At 45.7% G+C, this 23,330-nt stretch overlaps 1 protein-coding gene across 10 annotated transcripts in view; it reads right to left on the bottom strand.

Annotated features, from left to right (window-relative positions):
• POSH (Plenty of SH3s) overlaps nucleotides 1-23,330 on the bottom strand; it is a 245,347-nt gene that overhangs the window by 19,381 nt on the left and 202,636 nt on the right. For all 10 annotated transcript variants that reach the window (XM_045750320.2, XM_045750322.2, XM_069302999.1 and 7 more), the window contains one exon: nucleotides 7,212-7,358. In XM_045750320.2, coding sequence (XP_045606276.1) covers nucleotides 7,212-7,358 — 147 coding nt within the window. The remainder of the gene's footprint in view (nucleotides 1-7,211; nucleotides 7,359-23,330) is intronic.

Below are 23,330 nucleotides of genomic sequence, written 5' to 3'. Positions count from 1 at the left end.
TATCTTTGTTTATATTTGTTTAACCCTTAAATGGCGGATGGCTATATACCATTTGACACCCACAGGCGCATACAAAAAAAAAAAAAAATCTTTTTTCTTACTAATCTGTTAATTTGTGTTCACTGATCATGAGAAAAATAATAAAAAAATCGTAAGTGGCATATATTGCCCGCTATAGGGCAGGGAAGTCTGGCAAAAAACAGGCGCTGACTCGGCGTGGGTCCCAGGCGGTCTGTTGATCGCCAGCTGTCAGGCCGGAGTTGCCACAAGGAGATAATTACCTAATTATTTCAATGTCTCTGATTGACTTTTCGTAGCTTTTTTGCTGTAATATTATTCAATAATGTGTAGTGTGATATATTTATATAATAAAATGAGTGAATCATCGCTGTACTCAAAAATATAGTGTGCATATTGATGATTCAATTATGTTCATCAAACAGTGAACAAATACTTTGTCGGTTATTACACTATATACACAAGTTATATATCTGCATGTTTTGTTCACTGTAACGAACCACAAAGTTGCTATTATGAGTCAAAAAGTAACGAGGAGTGACCGCCGTGTACCAGCCAGCCACTCACGCCCTCCCTCAAGTCACCTGACTCACCCACATTCTCCTCCCACAATACTGTTTTTGCTTTTATTCACTATATACAGACGCTATATATAAGTATCTACATTCGTGTTCACCATAACGAACCACTAAGTTGGTATGCTGAGTGGCAGTGGGAGACAGTGGCAGCCCGCCACTGGCTGCCACTCCCTCCCTCCCTCACCTCACCTGACTTGCCACCATTCTCCACCCACCATACTGTTTTTGCTTTTATATACAGACGTTATATATAAGTATTTACATGTTTTGTTCACCACAACTGTACATCTAAGCTTGTATGGTGAGTAAAGGCACAAAGACGTAGGACCTCATACAGTCAGCTGATGGCTGCCGCCCTCAAGGCCAGACGCACTAATATTTCTCCTCCAACAATACTGTTTGTGGTGTTATTACGCTATATACACACATTATGTATAAATATCTACCTGTTTTATTCACCATACTTGTACAAGTAAACTGGTATGGTGCCCAAAGACCATCGTGGTAACCAGTAAGCAACATGATATATCGTGCAGACGACGCCACCGCCCTCACCAAAATGGCGGCTCCCAACCTACTACTCTTGCTGTTTATACCCTCTATACACACGTTATATATAAGTATCTACATTTGTGTTCACCATAGCGAACCACTAAGCTGGTATGGTGAGTGCAGTCAATAAAAGGTGGCCACACACAGTCAGAAGACATCGCCTCCCTCCATGGCGCACAGCGCTAAATATCACCACAATCCTGCTATTATCAGAACCCTGGTCAGTTTTATCACAGTCAGGGGTCTTCTGTAATAATATCATCGCTACATAATAGCATGAACAAGTATATTATGGCATTTTTAGGTGATGCTGTGGTCACAAGCTGAACAGCAGTGCTGTGAGCTCATGCTGTGTGCATCAGGCTTGGTAGCTCACTCAATACTGAGGCCCCTAACACCTGGGAGTTTGGTCCACGATTTATTTAAAAAATGGCGTCTGTTTACAAAAGTCCTAATGAAGGTGTGGTGAACCCCGTGTATCCGCGGGCCGTTTAAATCTTGCATAGTACTCCAAAGCATCACATGATGCGATGCGCAATTTACTGCGTCGGTCAAAGCATCATATGATGTGATGCGCAATTGAAGGGTTAAAGTCAATTAAAGTTTCATTGTTTATACGATTTGTTTTGCGTGTTTTTCCCTTTTACTTGACCACAGGAGACAACAGCCAAGCAGTCAACTTTTTTTTCTCTTTTTTTACTAATGTGATCGATTCTCACTTTTTCAGTCATATTTAATAATATATGTCTACAGGAAAGACTGCTACCAAAATATACTAAAATTATATATATATATAAATTATATATATATATATATATAAATTATATATATATATATATATATATATAGGGGGGTACCACCACTGGTGTAATTATAGGGACCCACAGCCTCAGAGAAGGGAACACAGAGCACTCAGGGAAAAACTTGACATTTAACTCTGAATGCGAAAGAGTGTTCACTTCTCCTACCACCCCCTTTTTTTTTATTATGATGTACACTTTATTATGCAAGGTTATACAGTTACATATCTGATTTCATACAAAAAATGAACATTAAGAGGACACAAGAAAAAGTTCGCTTCCTAGAGGCTGTAGATTTCCTCGAACTCCTCCGACGCCGGGCAGGAACCGAGGATGCAGCGGGCATTTCCCCTCTGGATCGCGACACTGAGGCGCTGAAAGAGAAAACTTGCTGCTCTAGGGTCTCTTGTGGTGTCAATGAGCTTGGAACCAAGATCCTTAAGAAACCTTCTTGCACTCTCACCCCATGGGCCTAGGGTCTCAGACCCTATTGGAACGAAATTGTACCTTTGATCTAATTGCCTGTACTTGACTGACTTTTGTTTTTCTCTGTGTGTCGCTGCGGCTCCTGCCGTGCCGGCAGAGAGGGTGATGTATGTCGTTGCCAGGGTGGATACGCAAGTATAGTCCCATGCTAACTGCCTGCCACCCTTCCACGGACGCAGTGTGATTCCGTCTGGTCGGCCGGCAAAGCTAACAGAGTCACGGTTCAGTAGGTTGCGGGGCTCTCTCTCCGCTGGACACTGAGCAGAGGCAAGGCTTCTTTTAATGATGTCGTTGACTTCGTCGTGTCTAGTGTGCCAACCACCCGATTTTCCACAGTGCAGGCCATGCAATCCATATTCGTCAGCATCTGCCTCGCCGCAAATACACCTGTGAACAGTGTGGATAGGGGCAGCAAGGCGCAGAGCGACTGCAATACGGAGCTCCTGCGGATCAAGACGTGTGCCTGTCGCAGACATAGGGACTGCCAGAAGGAAGTCCCCTGCATGGGGAGCCTGCACAGCTGTGAGGCGTGCACGATCACTGGGGGTTGTTGCTGCTTCCAGCAAAGCTGTGGCTTCTTTGTCTACAATGGGGCTGTCCCAACTGGATTGTTTCTTGGCTTTCGGCATGGCTGGTCTGAGTGCTGGGTCTGTCATGGCACCCCATTTCGTGTCACATTCCGTGTAGTGGGGGTCCTGTATCCCCGCTACATCACTCAGGGTGTCAGGTAGAATTTCCTTAACCAGGTCATCTGATGCTGAGGAGGAAGACAGGAAGGCTGGGACTGCAATTTGGGTGGCGGTGCGGACACCCAAGCCACCGAGCCTGACAGGAAGAGTGGCTTGTTTCCACTGGCATTCGTTGAGAGAGAGGTTAACAACTTTTTCCAGCATGGTCTTCAGTAGGAGGTCATACTCGTCAAGCTTTGGGTTGTTGTAAGATGGGGCGCACCTCAGAAAGTAGGTTAGCCTCGGAAGGGATAGGCATTTGGTGAGGAGATAAAAAGCATCGTGGGCATCGATGTCACCTATTCTGTCTTCCATCCTCCTAAGGTCTGCGATTTTCTTGTCGAGGATCTCCTCAATGGCGTTAGACCCGAGGGGAGCTCCAAGGAGGGTGCTGTTCTCGGCCCTAATGACATGGGCTCCAGGCAAGGCAGACCTTATTCTAGCTACGATGTCTGGGTTGGAGGAGACTACTTCACACTTGGAAGGGTTCAGGACGAGACCCAGGCTTACTTCTTGCTCCCTTATTTTCCTGATATCTGACAAGAGGTGGTCTACGGTGCCAGCTATAGTGCCATCATCCAAAAACCAGATGTTGAACTCGCTGGACAAGCTTTCGGTGATTTCTTTTAAGACTAAGCAGAAAAGAAGGGGAGCAAGAGGATCACCTTGCTGAACACCTTCACATGATCTGATTTCATGTTCACCAAAGAGCAGTTTTGACTCGCCACTGTAGCACGATAGTATGAACGGGTAGAGGGGCCGGAAATGGCGATGTACGGCACAAAGTACTGCATCTCTTCTTACCATGTTGAAGGCATTCTTAAAGTCCAGTTTGAGCAGGGCCTTTTCATCAGAAATGTTTGTGATGTATGCTCGTGCTGCATGGGCAGCCGCTTCACAGCCTTGGGGGATTCCAAATCCTAGCTGGATTGGTTTCAGCAATTCAGCCGCTTGCTGGCTGACAACCCTCGTAGCAGCCTTGGCAATCAGGCGTCGGAGAGTGTTGCCAACAGCGATTGGCCTGATTCCTTCGTCCTTCTTTTTGAGAGCACAGAGGGAGGCACCAAAAAAGAGAGGCCTGATGACCTCAGGTATCTCACCAGCCAGACACATGTTGACGAACCTTGTGAGTTCCATAAGAAGATCTTGTGCAGCATCACCAACCGCAGGATTTAACATTTGCTTGATATGTTGAGGTTTTAACCCTGTAAAGCCGCCTGCTGACCCAGGTGGAAAAGAAAGGGCTGCTTTGTAGACCTCAGATTCACCAACTGTTAATGGGTCTGAAATGGTGTCGGCTGATGGCGGAACGATGTTGTCGCCTTGAGGGGCTCTGGGTGGGTGCTTGCTTTGCAGGGCCCGTGCTGTGGCTGAGTTTCGAGGAGCAATTTTCTCGTCACTGGTGAGGACTCTAATAGCACTTGCGGTATTTCCCTCTTCAATTTTCTTGGTGATTTGTGCTCTGATTTTGTACGTTTCCGGTATGTTGTTGTTACCATTTCTGCGGTGGGTGTGTTTTGCTCGGAGAGGCAGGCGAACTAGGTTGTCCCCCCTTGGGTATTCATTTATCGCCCTCAGGACCGAGGAAGCAAGTGATTTGTCCCTCCTTGGAGGGACGGTGAGGCATACATTGCCAAACAGAAGGACATTATGCCACGCTTGAATGTTTTCCGGTGCATCATTGACCCTTTTCAGAAGATTACAAAGTTTGGCTGCTGCATTTGGGCGGGCTGCTTTTGGGATGTGTGGTAATGTTCTAGCAGACGTCGCTATGATCGCTTGGGTGAGGTTCTCAGATGAGATTAGGTTAATGGGAGTCTCTTCCCTAACTGTTAATGGCAGCTGGCCATTGCTTCCCTTCGGAAGCTGGTGGGAACCACTGCATCTTTCCTCGTTGAAGGTGTGAAAGCGGATAACACCACCGATGGAGTTTATGGCGGTGTTTTTGTTGCATACTCGGCAAAAACCTCTTTTAGGAGCAGTTGTTGGCACCTCAAGGCTTGTGGAGTCCTGCCCGACCGCTGAGACCCCTTCCATTTCAACTCGGTTGGCCGAGTTAAACTGTGCATTATTCTATAGAGGGGGGCAAACACACTGGGTCATGGCCAAGCAACTGGGTGTGGAGCCAGCAACTGGGTGTGGAGGCATCAACTGGGTGTGGAGCCAGCAACTGGGTGTGGAGGCATCAACTGGGTGTGGAGCCAGCAACTGGGTGTGGAGCCAGCAACTGGGTGTGGAGGCCGCGGCTGGGTGTGGAGGCATCAACTGGGTGTGGAGGCATCAGCTGGGTGTGGCGGCATCAGCTGGGTGTGGAGGCCGCGGCCGGGTGTGGAGGCATCAGCTGGGTGTGGAGGCCGCGGCTGGGTGTGGAGGCATCAGCTGGGTGTGGAGGCCGCGGCTGGGTGTGGCGGCATCAGCTGGGTGTGGAGGCCGCGGCTGGGTGTGGAGGCATCAGCTGGGTGTGGAGGCCGCGGCTGGGTGTGGAGGCCGCGGCTGGGTGTGGAGGCCGGTGGGGCGAGGGTCAGCTCAGGTAGTGAGGTGCGGGGGGGGGGATGGGGTCGGTTTGGGGGGGGAGGCGTGGTATCGAGTGGGCTATACACATGACACACAATATACATTCACATATATGTACACCAGGGTATGTATGACACTGAGAATATGGGGTTGGCACTTTGTTATATGTATGACACTATAAACTGGGGTTGACACTTTGTGGTGTGTATGGCACTGAGTATCGGAGTTGGCACTTTGAGATGTATATTTCACTATGGCACTATATATACATGGTATTCACTTTGTATGTCGGGGCCGCAAAGTATACACCAAACAGACAGAAATTGTTCACTATCATTCACTGAGCCCACGAGGGAGGTGGTGGGATGGTGTGGTGGTGAGGGCAGTTTGAAATGCGGCCACTACCAGCCTCCTCCGCCTGACTGGTGAGCGGGTGTTCCTAGTGACGCCTTACTCTAAGGTTCACTTTCCCTCACGCGCCTCCCTCCGCCCCCGCCCTTCCCCATCCCGCCCCGGCCGTTAAGGTGGTAGGCCTCCCTCACTGGCACTGTTGCTGGTGAGTTCAAGCTTGACAAACAGGAGAAAATTGTAAAATACCGTTGACTGGGACGATGGAGGGACTTCAAACGCTGAAGATGTCTTGTAATGATGTTCACATATGTCCTGACCAACGCCCCACCTGCTTGACCTCACTGTTTTGTGATAAAGTATGAAGGTAGCCCGGAGCTCCACGGTGCGTCCGGTCTCCACGATACCCCGAGGAGGTACATATATATATATATATATGTACCGAGGAGGTATATATATATAATATATATTATATTATATATATAATATATATTATATATATATATATATAAATTATATATATATAAATTATATATATATATATATATATATATATATATATATATATATATATATATATATATACTGTATATATATATATATATATATATATATATATATATATATATATATATATATATATATATATATATATATATATATATATATATATATATAAATTATATATATATATATATAGTGTGTGGTCTGGTCAAAATATATATATATATATATATATATATATATATATATATATATATATATATATATATATATATATATATATATATATATATATATATATATATGCATGCAGAAATGATGGTAGATGACAGTACTGGAGAAAATATACAAGCAATATGATGGAAATGGAAGAAGGTGGAGTACAGATGACAGTGATCTTTAGATGTCATAAGGGGCACAAAGCAGATTTGATGATTTGTATTCACAGGGGTATCTGAGAAGTGTGTTCCAGGTTGGATAAGGCATAACAAATAGCTAGATATATAGTACTATACCAATGTTTGGAAATGAAGATCAGAGTACAAATACATGAATGTTCACAGCTGGATACAGTACAGCATAATGTACTATTTTTTAATGAGAGGGTGGGGGGGGGGGGGGGGAACAGTCAAGGAATGTATAAAGTATAAAGAAAACATATTACAGTGTTACCACACACGCACCTTTCACGTACAAGAGGTGCCGGCTGTTTTTTGCGTCTGGCAGTGTCTGTGGAGACATCACCTGTAGTTTGGATGGCAGTTGGGGGAGAGGATGATGGAGGATGAGGTGCCTCACCAACTTCACTTGTGTCTGGGTTGCTGCCAGTCCTGCCAACAATATTTAGTCAAAGCAGTAGAAGAAAAAAAGCTATGTATCCATAAGACATTTTTATCTGATTATAAGTAACTCTTAATAAATATATATATATAAATATATATATATATATATATATATATATATATATATATATATATATATATATATATATATATATATATATATATATATATATATATATATATATATATATATATGTCGTACCTAGTAGCCAGAACGCACTTTTCGGCCTACTATACAAGGCCCGATTTGCCTAATAAGCCAAGTTTTTCTGAATTAATATATTTTCTCTATTTTTTTCTTATGAAATAATAAAGCTACCCATTTCATTATGTATGAGGTCAATTTTTTTTCATTGAAGTTAAAATTAACGTAGATATATGACCGAACCTAACCAACCCTACCTAACCTAACCTAACCTATCTTTATAGGTTAGGTTAGGTTAGGTAGCCGAAAATGTTAGGTTAGGTTAGGTTAGGTTAGGTAGGTTAGGTTGTCGAAAAAACATTAATTCATGAAAACTTGGCTTATTAGGCAAATCGGGCCTTGAATAGTAGGCCAAAAAGTGAGTTCTGGCTACTAGGTACGACATATATATATATATATATATATATATATATATATATATATATATATATATATATATATATATATATATATATATATGTCGTACCTAGTAGCCAGAACTCACTTTTTGGCCTACTATTCAAGGCCCGATTTGCCTAATAAGCCAAGTTTTCCTGAATTAATATATTTTCTCTAATTTTTTTCTTATGAAATGATAAATCAACCCATTTCATTATGTATGAGGTCAATTTTTTTTTATTGGAGTTAAAATTAACGTAGATATATGACCGAACCTAACCAACCCTACCTAACCTAACCTATCTTTATAGGTTAGGTTTGGTTAGGTAGCCGAAAAAGTTAGGTTAGGTTAGGTTAGGTAGGTTAGGTAGTCGAAAAACAATTAATTCATGAAAACTTGGCTCATTAGGCAAATCGGGCCTTGCATAGTAGGCTGAGAAGTGCGTTCTGGCTACTAGGTACGACATTATATATATATATATATATTATATATATATATATATATATATATATATATATATATATATATATATATATATATATATATATATATATATATATATATTATATATATATATATATATATATATATATATATATATATATATATATATATATATATATATATATATATATATATGTCGTACCTAGTAGCCAGAATGCACTTCTCAGCCTACTATGCAAGGCCCGATTTGCCTAATAAGTCAAGTTTTCATGAATTAATTGTTTTTCGACTACCTAACCTACCTAACCTAACCTAACCTAACTTTTTCGGCTACCTAACCGAACCTAACCTATAAAGATAGGTTAGGTTAGGTTAGGTAGGGTTGGTTAGGTTCGGTCATATATCTACATTAATTTTAACTCCAATAAAAAAAAAATTGACCTCATACATAATGAAATGGGTAGCTTTATCATTTCATAATAAAAAAATTAGAGAAAATATATTAATTCAGGAAAACTTGGCTTATTAGGCAAATCGGGCCTTGCATAGTAGGCCGAGAAGTGCATTCTGGCTACTAGGTACGACATATATATATATATATATATATGTATATGTCGTACCTAATAGCCAGAACGCACTTCTCAGCCTACTATTCAAGGCCCGATTTGCCTAATAAGCCAAGTTTTCATGAATTAATGTTTTTTCGTCTACCTAACCTACCTAACCTAACCTAACCTAGCTTTTTTTGGCTACCTAACCTAACCTTACCTATAAATATAGGTTAGGTTAGGTTAGGTAGGGTTGGTTAGGTTCGGTCATATATCTACGTTAATTTTAACTCCAATAAAAAAAAATTGACCTCATACATAGAGAAAAGGGTTGCTTTATCATTTCATAAGAAAAAAAATATAGTAAATATATTAATTCAGGAAAACTTGGCTTATTAGGCAAATCGGGCCTTGAATAGTAGGCTGAGAAGTGAGTTCTGGCTACTAGGTACGACATATATATATATATATATATATATATATATATATATATATATATATATATATATATATATATATATATATATATATATATATGTCGTACCTAGTAGCCAGAACACACTTCTCTGCCTACTATGCAAGGCTCGATTTGCCTAATAGGCTGAGTGATTTTCTTTATTTTCAATAATTTGTTTCCAATTAGTTTATTTGAATTATTATTATTATATTATATTAAGAACATAAATTATTGACTTAAATGTATTAATTTAGGTTAAGTTAAGATACGTTAGGTTAATTTAGGTAGGGTTGGTTAGGTTCGGTCATATATCAATGCTATTTTTAAGTCAAATTTAAACAAAATTAACTCATACATATTGAGATGGATAGCTTTATCATTTCATAAGAAAAAATATTGAAAAATATATAAATTCTGGAAAACTTGGCTTATTTGACAAATCGGGCCTTGCATAGTAGGCCGAGTACGACGTTTTGGCTACTAAGTACAACATATATATATATATATATGTCGTACCTAGTAGCCAGAACGTCGTTCTCGGCCTGCTGTGCAAGGCCCGATTTGCCTAATAAGCCAAGTTTTCCTGAAATAATATATTTCCATAATTTTTTTTCTTATGAAATGATAAAGCTACCCATTTCATTATGTATGAGGTCAATTTCTTTTTATTGGAGTTAAAATTAACGTAGATATATGACCGAACCTAACCAACCCTACCTAACCTATCTTTATAGGTTAGGTTAGGTTAGGTAGCCGAAAAAGTTAAGTTAGGTTAGGTTAGGTAGGTTAGGTAGTCGAAAAACAGTTAATTCATGAAAACTTGGCTTATTAGGCAAATCGGGCCTTGCATAGTAGGCTGACAAGGGCGTTCTGGCTACTAGGTACGACATATATATATATATATATATATATACAATATATATACACACACACATACATACATACATACATACATACATACATACATACATACATACATACATACATACATACATACATACATACATACACACACACACTACTGTAATTAAGTGAAGTTACAGGAGGAGAACTACGCTTGTGGTTTCCCGTGTGCCCAGCACTCTGTCACAGGACGCTTTGACACTATTGACAGTGTTGTCCTTCCCCACCTTCTCACTTGTTCTGACCATCTACAACTCTGTGAAAGAGAACTTTCTAATACTTATACACACACTTGTTTTCTTTGCTTGAATCTATTATTACTTGTTCTTGAAGTTGCAGGTTTCAAGAATCCCTCTTTACTAATTTTGTTCGATTGCTGTTACTATTTTTGCATATAATGATCATATCGCCTCTCTTATTTTCTTCTATCTTCTAGCTGTGGCATATTTATCACTCCTATCCTCTCCTCATAGCTCTTGTTTTTTCAGTTCTGGGCACCATTTAGTAGCATGTCTTTGCAACTTTTCCAGTTTACTGATGTGCTTTTTGAGATATCGGCACCATACAACCGCTGCATATTCCAACTTTGGTCTCACATCACTTGTCAACAGTTTAATTAATGTTTCACCATCCATGTATTTAAAATTGATCATAAAGTTGGCAAGTATAGTATATGCCCTTAGCACAATAGCCTTTATTTGGTCTCTGGTGACAGCCTACTATCCAGAATCACCTCTAGATCTCTTTCTTTGCCTGAATACTTAAATGCCTTTCCCCATAATTTATAGGTTGTGTGTGGGGCCTATTTTCTCCTATTCCATATTCTATAACATGACATTTATTCACGTTGATTTCCATCTGCCAAGTGTTGCTCCATACACTTATTCTGTCCAGGTCATCTTGAAGGGCATGAAAATAATTTAAGTCACTTATCTTCCCTAGAAGCTTAGCATCATCAGCAAACATGTTCATATAATTCTGTATTCCCTCTGGTAGATCAATCATACAGAGGATAAATATTATTAGTGACAGAACTGACCCCTGAGGTGCTCTGGTAGTAATATTTCTCCAGTCTGATACATTGCCTCTCATTACCACCCTCATTTTTATGGCAGAAAACTTTTCAGCCATGTCATCAGTCTCCTTGTCACTCCCTTCATCATCATCATCCAGCTTCCAGAGAGGGTTGGCAGCAAGTCAAGATGAACCTGGAACCTCACACACTAACCTCACTGTTAGCCAATAAGCTAACCGAGACAGACCCACACCCGAAATACCAACACCTCCAATTCCAGGTCCCAAAGCAGCACAATTGCACATGCTCATGGATAAAAGGAACAGCGGGGACCACAACATGAGCCACATATACTCATGACCTATACTGCAGTAGAAGTGGCCTAACCCTACTAGTCCCGGCAATGATCATTTTTGCATAGAGTTCACTGACTTTATCACTTTCATCTGAGCCTTGAGCATAATCTGTCATTGTCAGACACATATCTATGTCACTATTCTTATCCAATTGTTGTAGTTTCTTATTAATTTCCTAGTTTGTAAATGATTCTGAGGTGCAGGCCACATGGTCGCATTGTGAGCTGTACTGGCATGCATCGCCCATGGTTGCCTAAGGCCTTCCTGTCACTGAGGGGTGCTCATCATCTGTTTTCAAGATGGTGGATATTATTATAACCCCGGGGCAGCATATAGTGCCCTGTTAACTGGGACAGGAGTCTCAATCATATGCAATACTTAAAACATCCCTGGATATGGTGCTAATTAAGGGCATGGAAGGTGCACTGAAGAACAAGCATGCAAACTATTTATGCAACCCTTAAACGAAAATCAGACTGTCCCCATTCACAAGGCTTCACAGAGGAGTCAAAGATGCGTGCCCTGCCTAGGGCGAAGCTTCTTCTAACAGGAAGCCGGCCCTCTCAGAGACGGTTCCCCAAACCCACCAGAGACAACAACTCCGGCTAAGCAAAGGCAATATCAACGAACACCTAGGAATATATCTAGGAATGATAACTCTTAAAACACATGCAGTTTGAGAGGACCAGTTAATCAGTTCATGCAAGAAGTAAAGCAGAAATATACATTCATCATGAAGCAAATACTAAAATACAAAGATACACAAGTATGTAATACTTGCATAAAAAACCAGCGTTGAATGTAATGAAACGCCATTTTCTGGGTGAGACATGGAGGCTCCCGGAGCTTATTCAGGCTGATATGCTAATGTCAGACTTTGGCATCAGTCATGTGTATGGAGTTCTATGGGCCTACCGGGGACCATGAGCCAGAACCTGGCCCCCTCAGAGAGGCAAGGGGAGCAATGGCTTATAGAAACCCCCGTGTGGTTTGAAGCATTCTATGTCTACCATCGACCAGGTCAGGCACCCAGAAAGGTAAGCATCCCTAAACAAACCCCTATTCTGGTGAAAATTGCTACCACAAGCTGAACAAGTGGATAGAACTCCCCTAAAAGAAACGAGCAAATGATTATGACGTCACACGTCGCCGCGCCGCTGTCTGTGCAGCTCCCCCCTCCCAGGGAGGGGGAAGGGGAAGCCCCAGACCTACCGCGCCGGCTATCCACCATCAGTTTTGAGGCTGGATGTCAAAAAATGCAAAAAAAAAAAAAAAAAACTCCTGACCGGAGGGAGGGATGCCGAGGAGCCTCCGGGTCTCACCCAGAAAATGACGTGTCATTACATTCAACGCTGGTTTTCTGGGGGGAGCCCCTTCGGCTCCCTGGAGCTAACTACTCACAGAGGAAATAAGGAGGGATGTAACCGGGAGGTGGTCGCCGCACACTTCCCAACTCAATGTCGAGACAATTGGCTGCAACCGCCAACCCAAGGCGACACAGGCCCAAATGGGGCCGGTGAACGACCACAAGATATCAAGCAGCCAGGGCCCCTATATGACTGCCAAAACCCCTGTGCCCAAATGTCAGCCAGGACATGCCTGTCTAGACGGCAGCAAGAGCAGCGAATCTACGAACGTCATGGGCACGGGGATAGACCGCAGGCTGGCTAGCCTCAATAACATGGCGGACAACCTGGGATACCCTCACCCGCGAACAGGGAAGAAGGGAACCGGAAACTCAAAGTGCGCCCCAGACACAGAAGCCGTGATGCGCAAATAACAGCGGAGGGCATCAACCGGACACAAAACACGATGCACCCCTGGCCCGACCAACCAAGCACCAACAACCAAGGACCCCTCCGGAAAGCAGCAGTCTCATTCAGTGCCAGAAAAAGAGGGAGACGGCTGCAACCGAACAAACCTATTGCCACGACCGAAGGAGCAGAAACCCCTGTACCAGAGGAGAGCAGTAAGCTCACCGACCCGACCCCTAGAGGCAAATGCCAACAGGAAAAGGGCCTTCGAGAAACAAACCCGAACTGAAGGGGCCACAACAAACCGAGGAGAAGAAGAAAGAGCATGCTGGCCAAAGACCAGGACGGCTCAGGCGGCGCATGAATAGGCCAGAGGTGAAAGAACACATGAACAGCTTATGAAACAGCGCAGATGTAACACCAAGACCGAAAGCAAGCTGAAGCGGCTCTGCCAGCTCCACACGAAACGAGGCGACAGTATGCGGCAAGATGATGGCCCCGAACCCCGACCAGAAAAAAACCAGCGTTGAATGTAATGAAACGCCATTTTCTGGGTGAGCCCCGGAGGCTCCCTGGAGCTTATCGGGCTAATGTGTGTTATGTTAGACCGGGACATTAGCTAAGGAGTTCAGACCTACCAGGGACCAGCGCCAGAACCTGGCCCCTTCAGAGAGGTTTCAGGGAGCAATGGCCCTGGAAAACCCCATATGGTTGGGGGTTTTCCTTATCTGCCATCGACCGGGGTTAGGCACCCAGAAAGGTAGGCGTAACAAAACAAACCCCACATGGTAAGACACTACAACAAAAACCGAACAGAGAGGTAGAAAACTCCCTACAATCCCAAGGAAACAAGCAAACAAGCAAACATCACACTTTACTGCCGCGCCGATCGTCCGCGCAGCCCTCCCCACCCCGGGAGGGGGAGGGGGGAGCCCCGGACCTACCGCGCCGGCTGCCAAGCTCCAGTTCGGAAGCTAAGCCTCAACCAACGCAAAAAAAACCGCCGACCGGTGGGAGGGAGGGTTTCCAGGGAGCCTCCGGGGCTCACCCAGAAAATGGCGTTTCATTACATTCAACGCTGGTTTTCTGTGGGGAGCCCCTACGGCTCCCTGGAGCTTCATACCCAAAGAGAAGGAAAAGAAAGGGCTAACCCGGGAGGCGGCCGCCACAAACTCTGCAACGCAAAGCCAAGACAACCGGTCGCAAACCTGCGACCCAAGGCAACAAGAACGCCCAAGAACAGACATACACATGGATGGGCGGCCAAAAACCTGTGCGACCCACAATTCCCTGCGCCCGAAATGAGCCCGAGACGTCACCAACACAGCAGCAATTGCTGTAAACGTCTGAACAGCACGGGCGCAAAGACAGACCGCAGTAAGAAGGAACACACTGCGGACGACCCGGGAGACCCGAGCCCTGAAAACAGGGAACGAAGGAACCGGATCAACCACAGCACATCCCCAGGCACGGTACGCCGGCAACAGCAAAAAGCACAACTGGACAACACAGGACGCACCCCCCGGCCAAACCAAACAAGTACCAATACCCCAAGAACCCCTCCGGAAAGCAGCCGTCTCGACCGTCGCCAGGACAGAGAAAGGCTGCACACCAATAAAGCTACCACCAGTACCAAAGAGGAGGAAACTGAAACCGAAGGGGCTACCACAAACTGAGGGGAAGAGAAGAAGGCACCCTGAACAAGGACCAGGATGGCTCAGGCGACTCATGAGCAGGCCGGAGGGGAAACAAAACGCGAGAAGACGTAATAAACGTCATACAGTCTCCAAGACGAAGCTCGCAGGTGGGACACCGTCAACAAAGCCACCAGAACACCATAGAGATGGCGATACCTGCGTCAAAATACCAGACGCGAAGAGCCAAAGAGAAGGCCGAACCAGTCACGGACAGGACCGATTCGGCCTGCCGAAAGAGGCGAAGCCTCAGGAAAAAACGCCCCGGGTACGGACACCTATCAAGCAGCGTCTGAAAAGAAGGCCGGGCCGGCCACAGTGGAACCATAAGGACTGTTCTCGTGGGAATGGGCTGCAACTGAGCCAGAACCCGAAGCAACAGCTGGACCGGGAGAAGAGGTACAGGTACCCCCCACCTCGACCAGGCCTGCCGAAAGCCTCCACCGTGAAGTCCTCGCAGGTGGGAAGGGCGCCACAAAACGGGCGACGCCTAGACCACGCCGACCCGAAGACGTCCATGGCCAGGAGTCCATAAGCCCAACAGAGCCAACAAAACGAATCGGCGACGACTGGCCAACCCACGAAGAGGAATGAACCGAGACAGCTGTCCACCAGGACGCAGGACACACCCCGGACACGAGCCACACGGTTAACCAAACCCCCTGTGGTTCCGGCAAGAACCACCAGAGAACAGTCCAAACAGAGCTGAACGGTAGAGTACCTAGTGACCCAAACCCTCCGAAGCGCAAACCAGACAGCCATGAACACCTGAACCGGGCTGTGAGCCCGACGGACAGACAGACTCCATCAACCTCGGCCGACCTGGTGAGCACAGGTCACAAAGCCCCAGCCGAGAGACGACCCGTCCGTGAACACATCGAGCGAAGGCTCGGGGAGCCGCCAAGGCACGGAACCCCGAAAACCCCAAAGAGGAAGCTGGTGACGCAGCACCAACACCAGATCCCCAGAGGAACCCAAGGAATGCAAGAGGCGGAAGTGGAGTCTCCGTAGGAACCAACCGACGCCGGAGCCAAACCCGACTCCGCGGGCAGACAAGCACGCCGAAGTGCAAACTCCCGCACAACCGCCCAAGCAACCGCTGAGCAACCCGGGACCCCCTCCTGAACAGCCAAAGGCGGGACCACAGCCACAGTAACACTTCTGGAGGGAAGACAATGAGGGGCCCAAGAGCCTGAAACAAGGCCCAGGTCCGAACCCGGGACGGAACAGAAGGTAAAACCTCCAGATCACCAGGAAACCAAACCCAGCGATCTGGAAAGAACCATCCCCTGGCGAGCAGACAAGCGGACTGACTGGGAGCCCACTCCAGCCAGTCGTCGAGGTAGGCCAGACACCGAATCTCAGACGCAGACAGGGCACTAAGATCCGGTAAAGATGCAAAGAGTATACAAAGTGCCCTTCACAAAATAGGGAATGCAATAAAAACAGCAAACCTGAAGCCCCACCACCAAAGCATTGTATGACAATCATATGAAGACATATTATGACATATGACAATCATTATATGACAATATGACAATTATAATCAAAGCATTAAATGACAGAGTGCTGGGAAGACGGGACACCACGAGAGTAGCTCTCATCCTGTAACTACACTTAGGTAAGTACACATAGGTAATTACCAACCGTGCTAGCCCCAGAAAAACTGGAGAGGAATGTGCCAAGAAGTGACCTGGAGGTCCAGGTCCACCATCCATGCACCCGGCCCTAACAGAATCCGAACAGGAGACAACAGTCCTCCGAGCAGGGCAGAGGATCCAGGGCGCAGACGGAAGTAGTCCAGAAGAACTGCAGACTGGAAAAGCTCATGACTGCAAAGAGCAGACGGGAAGCCCAGAAGGATGGGGCGGAACGACCACGCCCCCCGCACCCACGAAGAGGAAATGACGAAGCGCAGGGAAGAAGCCCACCCCGCCAGCTCTGAACCCCCCCCAAGGGGGAGAAGCCGTCCTCCGACGCCAGCAGAGGCCGGAAGACAACCCAAAGCGCCCACCAACAGCGGGACCAAGCGAGAGGCAACAGATCAAGCTGCTCCCCCAGCGCCCAGTCAACAGAGAAGGGAACAGAACCCCTTCAGAAAGAAAAAGTACACTACCGAAGTCATGAGGAGAGACTACGGGAATGAAACCACACTTCGCTGGAAGAGGAAGTGAGGGGAGACCTGATCACCACATACAAGATACCCAAGGGAATCGACAGGGTTGAGAAGGACAGGATATGTAACACAAGGGGCACACGCACTAGGGGACACAGGTGGAAACTGAGTACCCAAAAGAGCCACAGATAGAATTAGTTTTTTTTTTTTTTTTTTTTTTTTTTTTTTTTTTTTTTTTTTTTTTTTTGAGTGTCATAATGGGAACGGGAATGCACCAAGAAGTAATGTGGCGACTCCTCACACAAGTAACGAGGCTGACCCCCATACAATGTCACATGTAGACATGACAGAGCCCAAGAGGCACAGGAACCGATACACCTGTTGACGGACGGTTGAGAGGCAGGACCAAGGAGCCAGAGCTCAACCCCCACAAGCACAACTAGGTGAGGACATATATTGTAAAAGCACAAGCCGCCGACTAGTGGCAAAGAGCACTACGCCGGCCAGGCAAAGAAGGCACAAAACTGCATCAAAAGGCCCACCTCGACAGCAAAACCACAAAGTCCCAGCACAACCACAACATGTGCCAAGACCCAAAAAGCTCAGTCTGCAAGCCAGGAAGACCCCGGAACCCCAAAAGGCAGAACCGGGTCACACGAGGAAACAAAGTCCCCTGAACCCACAAAAGGGGGCCCAAGAGGAAGAAACCTCCAGAACGAAACCAAGGAACCCAAAGGAACCCAGAATCGAACCAGGGGGAGCCCAAACCACCACATTTGCCGGCGGAGAACACCACTAAAAGGCAAAGCACAGACCCCAGCAGAACGCCCTGGGAAAACGGTCCCAACAGACCGAAAACCGAGGGGCAAGGTGTGGGAGCAAGCATACCAGCCAGGGGCACTGAGCCTAAACCCAGAGGCTCAGACCCAAAATCAACACCCAAACGTTCCCAGAGGAACAGGCAACGGCAAGAAAACACAAGAAAAACAAAGAAACGACAACAGGAGAACAAAAACCCTGCAAAATTTTTGAAAACTCACCAGAGACGCTCGCTCGCACACCCAGACGCATGTAAACAAACCGCAACGCCGCCCTGGTGGCCACGCCGGGAAACCGGCAGACGAAAATGGCCGCCAGCAGGGGCTGTGACTGAGGCTTAATACACAAAAACACGCCAGCAAATGTGGGAAGCTAGCAGACTGGAAGGGCGAAAAACGACGCCCAACAGCAGAAAAAACCCCTGAAGGGGCAAAACCGCCCCAGAACTGCTAGTAGGCATCCCCCACAGCCCCGGGAACCAACAACAGAGGCCCCGGGGCAGAGCCGTCCTCCAAGCCCTCCGCCCTGAAAGAAAAGCAAGAGCCCATGGGAAAGGCAACAAGAAAGGGCCGCTGGTAAGACCCAGAAGCCTTGGCAGGAGGCACAGGCTCAAACCTCCGTCCCCAACCCGAACGGGGCATCCCCCGAAAACCGCCCGAGTCTCTGCCGCAACTGAACCCCGCCCCGACCCAGAAACACGCAGACGGTCCGGAGCCGGGAACATGGAGAGAAAGGGGCGAGCAGCACCTAACCAAACGGGGCGGCCACGGGGCATTCGAGTGGGAAACCAACCTAGCATGTTGCAGCAACCTAACCTAGCTTGCAACACGGATGCCGCCTGTACTCTGAACAGTAATAACATCAGGAGAGTACTGGAGAACAAGCAGAGAATCACTCGCAAGACTCCGGGTCAAGGTGTCAGTGACCCAACAGGCAGCATGACGGAGGTAAAAATGGCGACTGTCACCCGGAGACAAGGGAACAGCAACCAACGATCCCGTACAAGACGGGTTGGAACCCGGAAGACACATGCAATGGTCCCCCGAGCCCAGACAGGGGTTTCCAGGGCCCGTAGGGTAACAACTACGGGAAGCCCGGGCAAGGTGTTGCTAACCGGTTAAGAAACCCAAACATAACAAGAGGGTAGATTATAGTACTGAAAACCCCCGAGACGTGTACAAGCACGGGGGCCTAGCAGAGGGCCGCCAAACACTACCAGTGGAACTATAACCACCTTAGGCAGACCCCCACCAGGCAAGAAAAAGAAAAACAAAAGAAAAACCCCGCAAAAGTACACCGTCTCCAGAGGCAACAGAAACCGGCCGCCGCTTAGGTGGCAGGCTGCGCAACACCTTGACGCCCTAACCAGCACAATACCAATCCCTACCCAGGGCCAAACAAGGGCCCCAAGCCCCAGCTGACCCCAAGGGCGAGGCAAATGCCGAGCAGCAAGAACCTCTACGGGAATGGTTCCCGAACGCCCCAGGGAAGATAACCCTGTAACGCAAGGGCAGTACTCACAGGGCGCTTAGGGAAGTCAGCCACTAAGCACATGCAGCCCCGGCACTGATGAAGTACTCCTGGCCACCGCACACCACAACACACGGCAGTGAACGCCACACAAGGCAAACACCGCCTAGGAAACTGAGGCCAGAGAAGCGTCAATCCCGGTTGACATTAGCGAACGAACTGGAGCTTGGCAGCCGGCGCGGTAGGTCCGGGGCTCCCCCCTCCCCCTCCCGGGGTGGGGAGGGCTGCGCGGACGATCGGCGCGGCAGTAAAGTGTGATGTTTGCTTGTTTGCTTGTTTCCTTGGGATTGTAGGGAGTTTTCTACCTCTCTGTTCGGTTTTTGTTGTAGTGTCTTACCATGTGGGGTTTGTTTTGTTACGCCTACCTTTCTGGGTGCCTAACCCCGGTCGATGGCAGATAAGGAAAACCCCCAACCATATGGGGTTTTCCAGGGCCATTGCTCCCTGAAACCTCTCTGAAGGGGCCAGGTTCTGGCGCTGGTCCCTGGTAGGTCTGAACTCCTTAGCTAATGTCCCGGTCTAACATAACACACATTAGCCCGATAAGCTCCAGGGAGCCGTAGGGGCTCCCCACAGAAAAAAAAGCTGACACCAACAAATGCAGCCACCTAAGAAGGGACAGAAGGAAAAGGAAGGACCACCAAAAAAAAACCATACTGCAACCAAGAAAAAGCCCGCAGGTGGGACACCAACAACGTAGCCACCTGACTACCAACCGAAGGTGAGACACTCGAGGCAGAACCTAACCACCCCCATCAAGGTTCAATCGAGCCTAAGAAGAGGCAGAGCCGCGGGTTGCCATTCCATCAAGCCGGCAAAGAAGATGGAATGTCTGCCGAACAGAAAAACCCCCCAACGCGAACGAGCTTGCCAGGAGATCGAAGACTACTGGTTTGACACGAGACTCAAGAGAAGGGACACCGCGAGACCCTGAAAATGCCAACAGGCAGGGCAAGCCAGGAAAACAGGAACCCAAACCTGGCAATAGGAGGGCCAAACGGCACAAACAAAACACACAACAGTGTAATTACCTAAGTGTAATTACCTAAGTGTAGTTACAGGATGAGAGCTACGCTCGTGGTGTCCCGTCTTCCCAGCACTCTTTGTCATATAACGCTTTGAAACTACTGACGGTCTTGGCCTCCACCACCTTCTCACTTAACTTGTTCCAACCGTCTACCACTCTATTTGCGAAGGTGAATTTTCTTATATTTCTTCGGCATCTGTGTTTAGCTAGTTTAAATCTATGACCTCTTGTTCTTGAAATTCCAGGTCTCAGGAAGTCTTCCCTGTCGATTTTATCAATTCCTGTAACTATTTTGTATGTAGTGATCATATCACCTCTTTTTCTTCTGTCTTCTAGTTTTGGCATATTTAATGCTTCTAACCTCTCCTCGTAGCTCTTGCCCTTCAGTTCTGGGAGCCACTTAGTAGCATGTCTTTGCACCTTTTCCAGTTTGTTGATGTGCTTCTTAAGATATGGGCACCACACAACAGCTGCATATTCTAGCTTTGGCCTAACAAAAGTCATGAACAATTTCTTTAGTATATCGCCATCCATGTATTTAAATGCAATTCTGAAGTTAGAAAGCATAGCATAGGCTCCTTGCACAATATTCTTTATGTGGTCCTCAGGTGATAGTTTTCTATCTAGAACCACTCCTAGATCTCTTTCTTTATCAGAATTCTTTAAAGATTTCTCACATAATATATAGGTTGTGTGGGGTCTATGTTCTCCTATTCCACATTCCATAACATGACATTTATTAACATTAAATTCCATTTGCCAAGTGGTGCTCCATATACTTATTTTGTCCAGGTCTTCTTGAAGGGCATGACAGTCATCTAAATTTCTTATCCTTCCTATTATCTTAGCATCATCAGCAAACATGTTCATATAATTCTGTATACCAACTGGTAGATCATTTATGTACACAATAAACATCACTGGTGCAAGAACTGAACCCTGTGGTACTCCACTTGTGACATTTCTCCATTCTGATACATTGCCTCTGATTACTGCCCTCATTTTTCTATCAGTCAGAAAATTTTTCATCCATGATAGAAGCTTACCTGTCACCCCTCCAATATTTTCCAGTTTCCAGAACAACCTCTTATGTGGAACTCTGTCGAAAGCCTTTTTTAGGTCCAGATAGATGCAGTCAACCCAACCATCTCTTTCCTGTAATATCTCTGTGGCTCGATCATAGAAACTGAGTAAATTCGATACACAGGATCTTCCAGATCGAAAACCATACTGTCTGTCTGATATTATATCATTTCTCTCTAGGTGTTCTACCCATTTAGTTTTGATTAGTTTTTCCAATACTTTCACTATTACACTTGTCAATGATACAGGTCTATAATTGAGGGGGTCTTCCCTGCTGCCACTTTTGTAGATTGGAACTATGTTAGCCTGTTTCCACCCGTCTGCTACGATTCCTGTACACAGGGATGCCTGAAAGATCAGGTGAAGTGGAATGCTGAGCTCAGATGCACATTCTCTCAGAACCCATGGTGAAACGCCATCTGGGCCAGCTGCTTTGTTCTTACCGAGCTCCTTGAGCATTTTTTCCACTTCGTCTCTAGACACCTCTATGTGTTCTATGTTGTTCTCTGGAATTCTTATTGTATCTGGTTCCCTAAAGATTTCATTTTGTACAAACACACTTTGGAACTTTTCGTTTAGTGTTTCACACATTTCCTTTTCATCTTCCGTGAATCTATTTCCCATTTTCAACCTCTGAATATTATCCTTTACCTGCAATTTGTTGTTTATGAATTTATAGAATAGACCTGGTTCTGTTTTACATTTGTCCGCAATCCCTTTTTCAAAATTTCTTTCTGCCTCTCTCCTCACTGCCGTGTAGTTGTTTCTCGCATCTTTGTATCGCTGGTATGTTTGGGGGTTCGGCCTCTTCCTGTATTGATTCCATTTTTGTGTCTTTCGGTCTCTAGCCCTCTCGCAATTTCTATTGAACCAATCCTGTTTCCTAGTTCTGCATCTCTGTTTTGGTATAAATTTTTTTGTGCCTTTATCATATATTTCACAAAACTTGCCATACATCTCATTCACTTCCTTGCCTAGCATCAAGTCTGTCCAATTATACTCACTAAAAAAATTTCTAAGGTCACCATAATGTCCTCTCCTGAAGTCTGGTTTTTCAACTGCTTCAACCTCCTTATTTTCTTATAAGTGTGTAGGAGAAAACGAGAAAAAGACCAGACGAACAGCCCCAGCACCAGCGGCCAGGGACAAGAGTGAAACAGAAAGATGAGGAACGAAGAAGGAGTGCAGCAAATCGGGAACAAAAGGGACATGGCCAACCCACAGAGCTGCAGACCATGTCCCAACGAGTCACGCCAACAACACAGAGTCACAGGCCCTGTCCCAACACAACCTGTTCTCGCACTTGCTTATAGTCAATATTGGCTTATTTAATAAGTGCATATGTGACATACTAATTGATTGTGAATATTTTAGTTTACCTTGAAAAGCTTCATAGAAAACACCGACCTCACCTAACCTTCTTAGTATGTTAAGATAAGCACTTTATTGCTTCTTATTTACAATTATTACTTAACCTATCAACGGTATAGGTTAAGTAATAATTGTAATTAAGAAGCAATAAGATGCTTATCTTAACATACTAAGAAGGTTAGGTGAGGTCGGTGTTTTCTATGAAGCTTTTCAAGGTAAACTAAAATATTCACAATCAATTAGTATGTCACATATGCAC

Source organism: Procambarus clarkii, chromosome 49 (assembly GCF_040958095.1).
Source record: "Procambarus clarkii isolate CNS0578487 chromosome 49, FALCON_Pclarkii_2.0, whole genome shotgun sequence".
In the NCBI taxonomy this organism is placed as follows: domain Eukaryota; kingdom Metazoa; phylum Arthropoda; class Malacostraca; order Decapoda; family Cambaridae; genus Procambarus; species Procambarus clarkii.
This window is presented reverse-complemented; position numbering and strand designations above follow the sequence as displayed.